This window comes from Polistes canadensis, unplaced genomic scaffold, assembly GCF_001313835.1.
Source record: "Polistes canadensis isolate GaletaPanama2010 unplaced genomic scaffold, ASM131383v1 scaffold_54, whole genome shotgun sequence".
In the NCBI taxonomy this organism is placed as follows: Eukaryota; Metazoa; Arthropoda; class Insecta; order Hymenoptera; family Vespidae; genus Polistes; species Polistes canadensis.
This window is the reverse complement of record NW_014569601.1, coordinates 779,269-793,015: the sequence shown is the minus strand read 5'-3', so window position 1 is coordinate 793,015 and position 13,747 is coordinate 779,269. Positions and strand designations below refer to the sequence as shown.

Genomic DNA, 13,747 nt, shown 5'->3' with positions numbered 1-13,747 from the left:
TTCCCACCAATCGAGTTAATACTCGATCCACTTACAAGGGAAAAGTGAATTTTACAATTTCTTTTTCTCGAATGAAATTTTAAAGAATTTATTTTTCCATTTAAAACACGAATTGGTATATAAGAATGCATGTGAAACTTCTCCCTTCGTTTTTTTTGTTGAATCTTATTGCTTGCACAATCGATGATCCTGATGAATTCCTATAATTGTGTAAATTTAAACAAAACAAAATCCGATGTCTTGTCAATTTGGCTCTACCCTTGTTAATTCTATTTATTTTCTTGATCATATACTGTAAAAATATAACTGCAAGTAATAAAGATAAATATCTACATTATCCCGGTAAATAGGTCGAGGAAGTTTGAGACACGCTCTTGATCGAAGAAACCTTATCAGTGCTTCCAGTGATAGCCTTATTCTTGATTTTGAAGGGTCTCGATGGGTAGGACTCGTAATTGGTAACATAATCCTATTCGTTAGAGCCATCATTTTTTTAGATTGACATATATATGTGACCAAATCATAATTGTTATATCACGAAGGATTTAAATTATTAAATTAAATCACGAAGATTTAGTTTTTTTTATTGATTTATCACGTAGGAATAATTTTGCAAAGACACTCTGAAGCGAATTTGTTTAGAAGTAACGCTTCACTTAAAAATAAATCTTGCTTTTTTATCATTCTTTAACAAATATTAAATTTAATTTTTGTATAAATGTAAAAAATACAGTTTCACTTTGTAAACTAGTACGATGTATTATATTGTTTTGTTAAATAGTTCCTTCAATATATAATGAAAAACATTCGATAGTTTTCTATTTATACGTAAGGATTACTTTTTTAGTATTGTTGAATTTAGGTAAATGCTTGAAAGTGTTCAAAATTTATAAGGAAAAAAATGTATTATAGCGAATATTAAAAATTGAGATATATTTGTTTATTATTTTAAAGATAGTACGTCTCTGTTTAAAATGTACATAGCTCGTGCGCACGTAACATTGCCATAATTTCAATAAAAACAAACGCTCGTCTGACTTTGAAAGTTATATCGTGTCAGTATTCTTCCAGCTTCTGGCGTGTAAACATCGAAAAATTTTTCTTGCGAGAAAGAGAACGATCAGGTTTAATTAATTTATACTTTTTATACTTATTTATAGATTTATTATAATGTATAGTCTGCAGAGAGCATAATTAATATTAAACAATAATAAATATTACTTTAATATTACTTTAATATTACTTTAAATATTTAATAAATAAATATTATATAAAATATTTAATATTACATTAAATATGAACTCACATAACACACATATCTTGCAAAATTTTTAAGGATAATTTTAATTGCAAATAATTACGGGTTTCGATACGAGTTTTATCGATAGTAATTTATTAGTTCTTACTATCGACAACAGATGACACTAGTCATGCTTTCCGCCCTTATGTATTAATTTTCTAAGGTTATTTGTGTTAGGTCAGAAGTGTCAGGTGTACGCTTTTATAATAAAAAAGATTATTTCATTTGCACGGTGTATTGTCCGAGTTCCTAAAATTTAACGTATTCATCAGTTTGATACAAATAATTATACAACCTGTTGAAACATTTGTTTGTTTTAATGTATGATCGTTCAATCGCAATTATTATTTGTAATTTCTTAAATTGGTTTTACATAGCTATATATATCTATCACTATTTCGAGTGTAATATTGAAATAATTAAGTAGGTGTGCATGAAAAAATCACGAGTACTAATACAATTTAATTTAAATCAATAAGTATTATTGACAATAAAAAGCATTCGCTGACTAAAATAGATTCTAAAGATGACTCAATATGTGGAAGCAAGTTCTGCAATCAAATGGCATTCTTTAATGGATATTACTAATTTTTTACCATATCCATTAAATATGTGGAACAAGATTGTTATAACTGAAGATCTTACTGAAAACAATAATAGGATTAAAAATGTTAACACTTTCTTAGGATATTTTATTTTACTTTGGGCAACTCTTTATCTTGCATATAAAAAATGTTTAAATGTAAGTTGCATCGATGACAATTTTATGTTGTTATATCTATTACTGTTGTTCCATAGTAATAATCTTTTTTATTATAGTCATTGCTTCGTCGTATGTGTATTCCATTGATGCAGAGGTATAGGATAATTGAATCGGTATGGAATTGTGGATTTTGCTTCTGCAGCATTTGGTACATTATGTATATGCCTACCAAGAATTTAAATTTTTCTCTTAATGGATGGAATATAACGCATCAGGAATTGGCTATTATTTTATATAAAAGTTTCTTCTTTCATCGTGCTGGTGTTGCTATTATATGTTATAGCGCTTGGATTCATGGTTTAGCAAATCTGTTATTTGCATCGTACATCTTAAATATGCTTTATGAAAAGTAATTGAACTCTTATATCTTTCTAGAATTTTATATTAAAAAAATATACTATATTATTGTTTTTCTAGGCGGTGTAAGATAGAAAATGTCTTCCTATTCTATAGATCTATTGACATAATATTAATAGATATTTGCAGGATTTTGATATGTAGTACTCAAGTTATCGGTGAAGTTGGAAAATTATTTGCTAAATGGACTGCTACCCTATTATTCTCAATTCACTGTCTCAATTGGTCAGTATGAAAAGAATATGTATACATATTCTCAAAAAGAATGATTACCTGAACAAATTTATAAATAATTTATGAATCAGGGTCTATTTATACATATTTTTTATACCTAAAATGATGTGGCCAGAAAAAGTGGATCTCGCTTTGTTGCTATGGTTTCTTGCGGAATGTTCAAATTCGGTAAAGATTTTTAAAACGAATAAGAATTAAGTGTAAATTAATTTCAAATGCGTTCAACAATCATATAAATATTACATTTTTATCATTTTTCTAAAATGATAATTTATAAGAATTTTTAATAACTTAGGTATTGTTAAAACTATGCGAATGCGCTAAAGCAACTCATTGGCTTGAAATTTGCCTTTTTCCCCCACCTTCTAAAGAAGCAATCGAACTTGCTAATATACAAAAAAGGCATAAAAAATCTATGAAGAAATCAGTTAATGTTAAACCAAAGAAAAATGAACTTGCGAAAGCATTACTATGTAAGTTTATTTTAAGTTCAATTATGTAATGATTATTTCAATATTAAGGAATTTCATCTGTATATAATTTATATAAAAAGGTGCAATGGTGATTAAGAAGAAAATTCATAGGATTCGAAGTGAAAAAGACACGAAATTTCAACAAAATAATTTAAAACCTACGTATCCGACGAAGAATTTACGGGAGTCGTAGAGGAAATAAATTCAAACAATTATGATATACATTACATGTTTTACCATGTAACATTAATTTCCTTTTCAGATGTACATTTCTTCAAATTTCACTTTCTTTTCTTTTGTTATTTATAAGGATATATATATATATATATATATATATATATTCGTTAATATCTTATAAATTTATAAATAAAAATGATTATGTACTTACAATTGTATAAATATGAATATTTGCAGAAAAGATATTAACAGATGTTAAATAAAATGAATAATGTACGTTAAAATGAATTCACAATACCACGATTTTTATTTTTTTTTTTACAAAAATCAAGTTTATTCGACAATTTTATTGATATATACCTGTTATGTAGAAAGTTTCATCATCGTTTATATGTTCATAATTAAACGGAGCATCTAGCCAATTGCTCTTACTATGCATTTTATTATTTAAAAGTAAATTAAGCAGTCTGCTAGATGCTCCAATGTTACAAATAATTATGAGGCTTGTTTTTATCGGGGCAGGTATTTAAAAATACTATTTTATAACGTTGTCTCGTTAATCGTGTGAATTGAATTTAAAATATTTAATAATTATATTAGTAAATGCTATTACAGGAATAACATGAATTTGTTTGTCAAACATTTAGGTGAATTTTTAACGACGGTGACATTTTATCTGATTGCACCAAAAGTTTGTGCAAATAAAAATTTCATTCATTTTTCTTTTTATCTGTCTGACATACTTTTTAAATGCTACTGAAAATGACCATTATTTTCGTGCAATTCTATACGTTCGATGCAGATTATATAATCTGAGCTTCCTTTTGTTGCAACAAGACTTTATTATATATATAATGGATGATAAATAATGATATCTATGCAAAAGTATTTTTTTATTAGACACAAAGAACTGTGGAATATTATGGGGGCTTGAAAATAAACTTGTATTTACTTGTAATAGTGAACAATTGATGTATATATGTATATAATGAGCAGGTTACGTTACAGCGCATTCTGATAGAACTATTTGCATTAATCTCTTTCGTAGCTATTTCAAAACATGAACAGTGTGATATCCTTAGTTCGCAGTATACAGAAGTTCGTGTAAACGTAAATTACTTCCTTCAACGTAATTATAATTATATTAGATATATAGATTAGATTCATATCACTTGAGCTTACGCATCGAAGAGAAAGTTACTTATTCTCATTTTTTTTTTCCATTATTTATTTCGCCATTTGAACTAGAGTCTCTTTCTCTCTAACTGCTCTAGTACGTCTAGAGATTAATAGATTTTTATTATTATTAATTATTATTTTTTTATATTATTTTTTTTAATCGTTACTAGCAACAAAAATGTAAAAATGTAAAATATAACATAATGGACGATCAAGAAGATATGTAAGAAGATCATATAATTTTAATCATGTAATACATTTTAAAACTTTAAAATATATCGTACGTAGGTATTATTTTAAAACTTATCGGTCGTTTATTACAATAAGTGATTGCACTTTCTAATATTCAAAAATTGATCTGTTAAAAATTATGAGAGTGGATATATTTCATATGGGACATAACGTGTTTCTCAAAACGTTTTCGGTAAAATTTTTTTTCATTTTTCTTTTCCTTTTCTTTTCATTTTTTTTTTTTTTAGATACACTGCGCTAAAAAATATATTAACATGAGATACTTAAATATTACTTGCTACTAAAATTACGATGTCCTTTCATAAGAAAGGTTTCTATAAAGGTGGCTCAGTCAAGTATCATTGAATATAAGGAAACAGTGATTTAAGTCAAAATACTTATTATTATCTCTTTTAATTTAGAGAAAGCAGATAGAAAATGAAAGAAAATGGAAATGTAATATTATTGATCTATATATATATATATATATAAATAACGAAGAAATATAATATATCTGCCATGCGCTACGCGTAACCTGGTAAAGATCCCTGCAACGTTTGAAAATGATTTGAAATGATGGAGAGATGTTATCTTTGAAATTTGTACGAAATTCGCTGAATAAGGCGCTTTCATAAATGATGACACTCACATATACAACACCTTTATAAAATTCCTTTCTCTATCGGAACAAATATATCCTTCTCGTAAATCAATACAACGTTCAGTTGTTTATCATATAAGTTTAATCGAGTTTATAGACACACTCACAAAATATCTTGCTATATTATTTTATCGAGTGAGTAATGGTTATTTATATATATATATATATATATTTATGTATATTGTTAGATGCAACTTACATTAAATAACTATCACTGCTCTTACTTCCATAACATGTAATCTTTTTCATAATAATCATTGTTTTTTTTTTCTTTTCACTTTTCTTTTTCCTTAGTTGCATACACACTCATATGTCTCTTTCACACTCTTATACTCTTTTTTAGTTAGTTGATAAAAATTAAATATCTCTGAAACTTATGTCAATCCAACGCTAGTGAGTACGTTAAGTATAAATGAAACTAGCCCTTCTCTCTTAATATGTTGTATTTATTTGCAATCCTTGCATTTTAAATAAAGGTCAATTAATGCATTATTCGGTAACAGTTATAAGGAACGGTTCTTTAACTTCTGTTAATGTATGTCTATAATTATATTCAGTGTTTTATGCAATAGAATTACTTTAATAAGATTTACTATATTGCATAACATAGTTTTGTGCCTTTTTGTATTTTATAAAAGCTTCATCATTCGCAGAGCTTCATCTCATAAACAATAGATTATAGAAAACAAAAATAATACAATAGATTCAAATGCTAAATAGCACATTATTTATTACTTTAACTCCAAGACGCACCTACACGTACATATACTTGTTTTTAATTAAGGATTCAATACCAATCAGACTCTACTTTTCTTGGCAAGGATAGCAGCACGATAGAGATTTTGGCTACCATCGTAAATTAAACTGCAAATTTAGTACCTTGGGAAGACAGTAAATTATTGGAACGTGATTGTATATAACAAACAATTTTTTGTCTTCATACACTCCGATAAAATGTATAATAAATATCGACAAGTTATTCATGTGTGATTTCGGAACGAATATAAATATGAAAGTTATCTTATTACAACGTATATACGTATATATACGTGCATTTATGTATGTATGTATGTATGTATGTATGTATGTATGTTCGTATATATGTGTGTATGAGTCAATAAAATTTGAGTCGGCTAAATTTTGTTTAGGCCCCACCCAGTTCTCTGCGCCTTATTGATGCAGATAATATTATTTAGAATTTCATTTTAATGAGAGACACACACGCCACCTCGTTCTTTGTGAAAATATGGCCCCTATGTTACAGGCTCAATGTGAACATTTGGAAAAACGATTATTTTTCAGAGTCTGCAACAGGCGTCGTTGAATTCCATGCCATTTACATTTATAATAGGCCTGCCAAGAGTCTAAATCATTTTAGTCATTCGGTATATTCGAATATATGAACTTTTTCTTAACAGACACATATATCCGAACGACTTACGCAAGCAATCGAAACATCGCGTCGTACAACGTTGGGCGATCAACGAATTTTTTTTTTTTAATAACCTATCACTTATCCTCTTCTCAGAATATATATAAAAGTATTCTTAAAACTCAATCGTAGTTGTCTGTCAGGCACCATAATTCCGAATATATCAACAAGCTCTCTAAGGATTACATTCCTCCCTCCCCACATTCGTAAAGTAACGCTGAATTTTATTACAAATAAGGATATACATATATTCGTATATATGTATATAATATATTCGTTTGTATATATTTATGCTCGTGTTTAATCATTTATACTTTATAGTATTTCTTTATGTATGTTTGTGTGTGTGTGTATGGTTTGTACGTGTTTGTTATATTATTACAAATAAACGCTAGACACTTCAGTATGTTCGCGTTGTCGCGAATCGAACACGGAAATTTGAATATTGACGACAGTCCTAGATCGTGATTCTTGTTTTAAAATCTACAAGCAAAAATTTTTATATAGTCTCAGCGTAAATATTTTCTTTTTTTTTCTTTTCTTCTTCTTCTTCTTTTTTCTTTTTTTTTCTTTTTTGTTATCGTTGAAAGGCATTGTGGCGCATTGAGCGTGATTTTCACGACAATGACCAAAGCTATAAATGTAAAATATATTTCGGTCCCATTTTTTTACAATTTCCTTTTTCTGTACAACAAGACGAGGAAGTCTCGTTTTAATATAGTTATTATAAATATAAAGAATTTCCACATGTGGTTTAGAGACAGGATGAGCACGTATTTTAAACATTTTCGGAGGATTTCATTTTTCATTGTTTTTTTTTTTTTTTTTTTCATTTTTGTTCGTTACCGTTCTTTGCTTACTTTTTTCTATACCATTCTTTTTTTTTACTTTTACTCACGAACATTATTCAAGTAACCCGGACGTTAATTCGAAATTTTTAAGATTACTTTTCATATATTCCGAACAAGCGACGGTTGATAATTAAATATTTATCGTCCAAAATCGAATTTTTCCTTTCAACTCCATTTGCATCAGTCGTTCGGATATTCGTTTCGTTATTTTTCTTTTATTTTCTTTATTTTTTTTCTCTCTCTCTTTCGCGTTCTTTCGTTTTTTTTTTCTTTTTAATTTTATTTTATTTGTTTTTTTTTTTTTGTTAAATTTTATTTTAACTTGTATAACTATTACAAAATAGATATTAGAACTGAAAAACTATATTCGACAAACAGTTGTTGACTGATTTAAAATATGTACCCAATCCTGCTTGTAAACGATATTTTTATCGACGAAAGAAGATTAACAAATTAGGGTGACGAATGTTGTCTGTATCGAATAACAACGATCGCGAGGAAAGCGAGGAAATTCGAACGAATATTTATCCGTTCCTTAACTTTCAGTCTTGAATCCTTGATCCTTCGGCACAATTAACTCCCGTCACCCCTTTCTCCGTAAATTGACATGGTTTTTTTTTTCTTTCTCAATGGCGAAATATCCGATGAAATAAAGTACAAGGGAACAATATTTAGAAAAAGAAAAAAAAATTAAATAATAATAATAATAATTACGACGATTTTGTTTCTCTCAAATGTATCTGGCATAAAATTGAACTTACTTGAACTTGTTACTCTCTCTCTCTCTCTTTCTTTCTTTCTCTCTCTCACTCTCTCTCTCTCTCTCTCTCTCTCTCTCTCATTTATATTAAGTCTACGGTATGTATGTGTTTCAATCGCTTGATCCTAAATATATATATATAATACATATATATTTTTGTTTTTTTTTTCTTTTTCTTTTTGTTAATTTAATTTATTTATTACCTTCGTTAAACGTCATCGTGACTTTCTATACGCAACATAAATTACGGTCCCCGAAAAGAGAGGCCGTGCTTGCGTCGAACGGTGCGCCGAATAAATATACTTGGTTTTTCTTTTCCTAAACGCGTTCTTTTCCGTTACACAAACACACACACACACACACATACACATGCATACACACAGGACAGACACAGACACACACACACACGTCGCTAATACCCATGACACAATTCTCAGAGAGAACACCAAATGGAGATTATTATAATATAAAATGTGGAGGACGATAATTGGCTTCGCGTGTAAACGTGTAAAACGTGTAAACATTTGTTGGAAGAAAATCATACACGGGACAAAAGATAATGTTGACGTAACAAATCAAAGAAAGGAAAGCAACAAAAAGTAAAAGTAAAAAAAGAGAAGAAAAAGGATTATTCTTATGTTTCTATGCTTACTCTGAGAATTTTTGTTTCGCACGGCTCACCCCTTCTTCTCACAACCTCGTCTTCTCTAAGCTTCTTGTTATTTTTTTTCTTTTTTTGTTTTTTTTTTATTTTTTATATCTTCGTTGTGTCACGGGTCGAAAGCTTGGTACGCGCGACTTTTGCTTTCTTCTTCTTATTTTATTTTATTTTAATTTTAATTTTAATTTTAATTTTATATATCATATATAATTTTACTTTTTTTTTTTTTTAAATTTTTTTTTTATCATTTTTTTCCTTTTTATTTTTTTTATTTCCTATTCCTCTCTTAGCTCGTCGTACACGTAAGCTCTTAAATATATGTTAACATATATATGTACGATTAAACGCGTACGAGCTTAAGGAATTAATCGTTAATAAAAGTCGAAGACTCACCGAGACTTCAGTCTTTCAGTCGTTACTTCTGACAACACATTGTTCTGTTTTATAATAGGTGTGTGTCTTTTTTGTTCGTAGGTGTACGCAAAGGGTAAAGGGGTTAAATTAGCAATTGGCCCTCAGAGGCTCGGAACGATGTGTGGCTTGGCAGTGGTGGAGGCGATCTCGGAGAGTCGTACGTCGATTGGGATGCGATCATCATACAAGGTCGGTGCTTGTAATATTATACCAGCCGTACCGACAACCACGGCTAATGTAAAAATCCACAAGAATAGCCTATCGAGCACCATGGCAACGTATTTCCAATCTTCTTTAACCTACGAACAACAAATGTCCCGATTTTAATTATTATCTCATTATTTAAATATATATTTTTTTTTTGGATGAGATCGTTTCATAACATTAATTATTTAACAAATAATTGTTGATTTTTATGCTCATTTATATTATTTATCCATGAAAATTTTTGCCCAAAGATTCGTTCTAAGTTCGTGCATAAATTTGTCATTATTATTTATGCAAATATTAATCATTCGAGGCTTAGTCAATAACGTGTTGCTCGCCAATGGTATCTGTTGATATAAATATTTTTTCATTTTTATGAACCTATATGTATATTAGAAACACACATGTGTTGCCTATTGCAAGGATTATACAAAATTGCATACTAACATATTATGGTCATTTGCGTAGCAACATTATCGATTAATAATAAGTATGAAAATTTGCAGGATTTTTAATAGGTAGAACAAAATTTACATAAATGATTAAAGATTAGCTTGAATTTTCGTTGAAAAATTCGATGTTCGATTTGGATATTATTACGCGTTAACGTGAAATTGTTAAATTAAAACAATATTTGAATTTGATTAAGGGTGTTAATTGGCAAAGGTAATTATTATCATCGTACTCTTGTAGAGTCCTCTTCTCTTTTCGTGTGTTCGGCGATAAAACGAATGCCTTCGATGGCCTTGTACAATTCTGGGCAGTGATGCCAATGATGAAGCGTGTTGCAAAGTGCATCAACGCTTTCCTCCGTTGGGAGCTGAGGTGGTGGTGCCACAGTGGTTGCAGGTGAACCATGAATACGACACGCACTTCCTAGATTTACCGCTTCTAATTCTCTGGAAAAAAGAAAACGAAAAGGAAAGGATAGAATATAATGATAAATAAAAAGAACGGTGGTCTCTTTGTCAATAATTCAAATTTAGTAATTTTTTTTGTATGAAATTTTTAAAAGAAATAATTAATATTATAAATTATGTGTGTGTGTGTGTATATATATATTATAAATTATATATATATAAATTATAACGCAATCACAATTAATCTTCTTATAACACGGTTTTCATACAGCACAATTTAATAAATTTCGGATAATTCTCTCATATAAGACAAATATTTCTCTTACACTATGTTATGTTTTTCTTTAACAAAGTTTTCATTGAACGCGAAACGATCTAACCGTATTATAAGAGAGGATTGAGTCTATTATAAATTATAATATAAATTGTATCAATATTTAAACTTCTTATCTTTAATTTTAGATAAATATATTAACACACATAGAAATTATTTTTAATAAATGTGAAAAAAAATCGGGAATAATTATTTAAAAAAAAAAAAAAAAAAAACTGAATAATATGGTTACGAAGTTAATATATAAATTGTTAAATTCTTACCGAGGATGTAATTCATCTTGCGAGTCTAAACTCGGAAAAAGAACAGAGGATTCAACCAACTCCGAAGCCGAAGTTTCAACGAACATAGACGGATCTCTTAATTCAAGACCGTTGCATGTTCTAACCATCACGCGTTGTCCATGTTGTCCGCTTATACTACGTTTATCTATAGGATACTGCGGCCTATATATAAAAAAAAAAACAACATAGAAAATCAAAAATAATTAATTAATGAAATAATGTAAAACCAAAAAAAAATTGGAAAACTTTGATATCACTATTAACACTTTACCAGTTTTGAATTTAACGTATAATCGAAAAATGAATGAATAAACTAAACACGCGAAATACTAATTTACGTTATCAATATCCATACATTTGAAAATATTTAATAATTATATATAATAATTAATAAATATATATTTTCAGGCATACGGTAAAATGTCAATACAATGGGAACGTACAAAGTGATCGTTTATAAAAATATTTTTCATATTATAGACTATAATTGATATTACAAAAAAAATGAATCAAATAATTACAATTTAGATCACTCTGTTCTTACTAATATGATACAAACGATTCAAATATAAATATATTAAGAGATATTTGAAGAAAGCATTTATGGATCAAATCTTATTAATAAAAATGACGAAAAAATAGGTAATAAACTTGAATAACTACAATTTTGATAAAAATCTTGAATGAACGAACATCATGCTTTAACACTAAAGAGATATAAAGTAAATAATATATATACGCTGTGCGTGATGATACTACGATGGGTGAGAATTGAAAATAGATATTGACCTGTGTGTCGATCATAACGTGAATCTGTTAACTCGAATTTTGTTGAATATGGTGATGTTCGATAAGTATAAAAAATGACTACGGTGCCAGGGTCTTACAATAAAGCTATCCTTTAACAATGAGATTGCTTTTTATATACAAGCCGATAATATAACCGCATTTGCATCTTTTTTAAAGGCGTCTGAATGTCGTTCTAAGATAAGATATCCAAACATTTAATATTTCAAGTTCCTACATGGGAAATGCCAGTGATATTATGGAAAAAAAGATGTGCCGAAGGGTGTACATAATCCCATCGAATAATATCTTTTCATGCTCTCTACGGTGTATTATATACATATAAATGTATTTAAGTATATATATATATATATATATATATATATATATATGTATATACGCATATATAATATATTAAAATATATTCATATGTTTTTTCTAAAAAACACCTTTTTATACTATTGTTGATATTATATATATTTAATATTATATACGAATTATATATATTAAAATATATGTGCGTATGAATACATATATGTATTATATGGACAAAGATGACATTAAGGTCATCACCTACAACACGCTAATGCCGATTTAATGCATCATGGCATGATTCCAATGTGGAATATATCTTGCCTGGAATCGTAATCGGTTCTCTTCGAAGTCGTATTATACCTGCGCATCACGAGTAATCTTGGTAAGACATGGATAAAGACACGACGGACCCATGGTGCCATCACGTGAGTTTGTGGTGAACGGAAGTGAACGTTGAGTACTACCACTGTGATGCATATGCTGAAAACAAAGTTACAAGAAAAATGTTTATTTAACGCGTAAACGTTTATTTAGATTTTTAATACGAACCTGTAATCATTTATATATAGTAAACAAAATTATATTAATATTTATTATTTTTTTCATTGTTGATGATCTTTTCGAAAAGTGCATCGTAGATTTAAATTAATCATCGTTGATTTCTTAAGATAATGAATTATAAACATTAATTTTATCTTTTTTTTCTTTTAATCACATTTTTTTCTTTTACTACATTGTGTTTTTCAAAAATTTAATCCAAATAAAAATGATTTCTTTTTAATTTGATTATATTAATATTGTATTATACATTAAATATAATATTAGTATTATGTGTACTTAATTTAATATTAATATAAATAATAGTTATCATCATATAAAATAGATATGTACCTGAAGGTATCTAAGATCATGGTGAAAAGGACGAATTTACCAAGAAGAGGTACAACGAGCGACGTGGGTGGGATGATTTCAGCCAAAAGAAGGAAGAACACAGTCAACGATAGTAGAATCGAAATAGATAAGCTGACCTGTGTGCATATATGCATACAAATAAATGTATTTTCATTCGAAACTTGCAACGTGAATAAAGCGTCAATGTAACACGCTTGTCAGATCTTTTCAATCTCGTAATTACATAATCAGCGTGTGACTGATTAATGAATATCGAACGATGAATAAAACGGTATATAAAAAAAAAAAAAAAATAAAATGCATATACTGTAAAACGAAATATCGACAAATTTTCTACGATTACTAACGTAACACTACGAATTATTATTTATGAAAGATTTATTCTTTTCTTTTTTATTTATCATTAATATGCTTAACTTCAGACTAATGCGTATTAATAAATTGTATGTATTCGATTGAATGTAATATATTGTACAATAATTTACTTCGTCATCAAATTTTGTAAAATAAAACACGATATAACAGGTATATTAATATTGAACGATAACATTTGTGC

General features: G+C 28.2%; 2 protein-coding genes across 2 annotated transcripts in view; one reads left to right on the top strand and one right to left on the bottom strand.

The window, feature by feature from the left end:
* The first annotated feature begins 1,444 nt into the window (after positions 1-1,444).
* LOC106785640 lies at positions 1,445-3,349 on the top strand. The gene is made up of 6 exons (XM_014746272.1): positions 1,445-2,042; positions 2,120-2,412; positions 2,481-2,645; positions 2,726-2,822; positions 2,950-3,127; positions 3,208-3,349. Exons 1-6 carry the CDS (start codon positions 1,827-1,829, stop codon positions 3,318-3,320), a joined length of 1,062 nt encoding a protein of 353 aa, XP_014601758.1. The 5' UTR covers positions 1,445-1,826; the 3' UTR covers positions 3,321-3,349.
* A 6,001-nt stretch (positions 3,350-9,350) lies between these two features.
* The window catches only part of LOC106785651 (acetylcholine receptor subunit alpha-like), a gene marked incomplete in the record, with an annotated part of 90,855 nt that continues 86,458 nt past the window's right edge, over positions 9,351-13,747 (bottom strand). The window contains 5 exon segments of the mRNA XM_014746288.1: positions 9,351-9,792; positions 10,386-10,599; positions 11,158-11,340; positions 12,601-12,759; positions 13,171-13,307. Of these exon segments, the coding sequence (XP_014601774.1) occupies positions 9,595-9,792; positions 10,386-10,599; positions 11,158-11,340; positions 12,601-12,759; positions 13,171-13,307 (891 nt within the window).

Coding starts and splice junctions, on each gene's coding strand:
- LOC106785640 (XM_014746272.1), top strand. CDS start 1,827: ATGACTCAATATGTGGAAGCAAGTTCTGCAATCAAATGGCATTCTTTA. Junction 2,043..2,119: donor CATATAAAAAATGTTTAAAT/GTAAGTTGCATC, acceptor TTTTTATTATAG/TCATTGCTTCGTCGTATGTG. Junction 3,128..3,207: donor ACTTGCGAAAGCATTACTAT/GTAAGTTTATTT, acceptor TTATATAAAAAG/GTGCAATGGTGATTAAGAAG.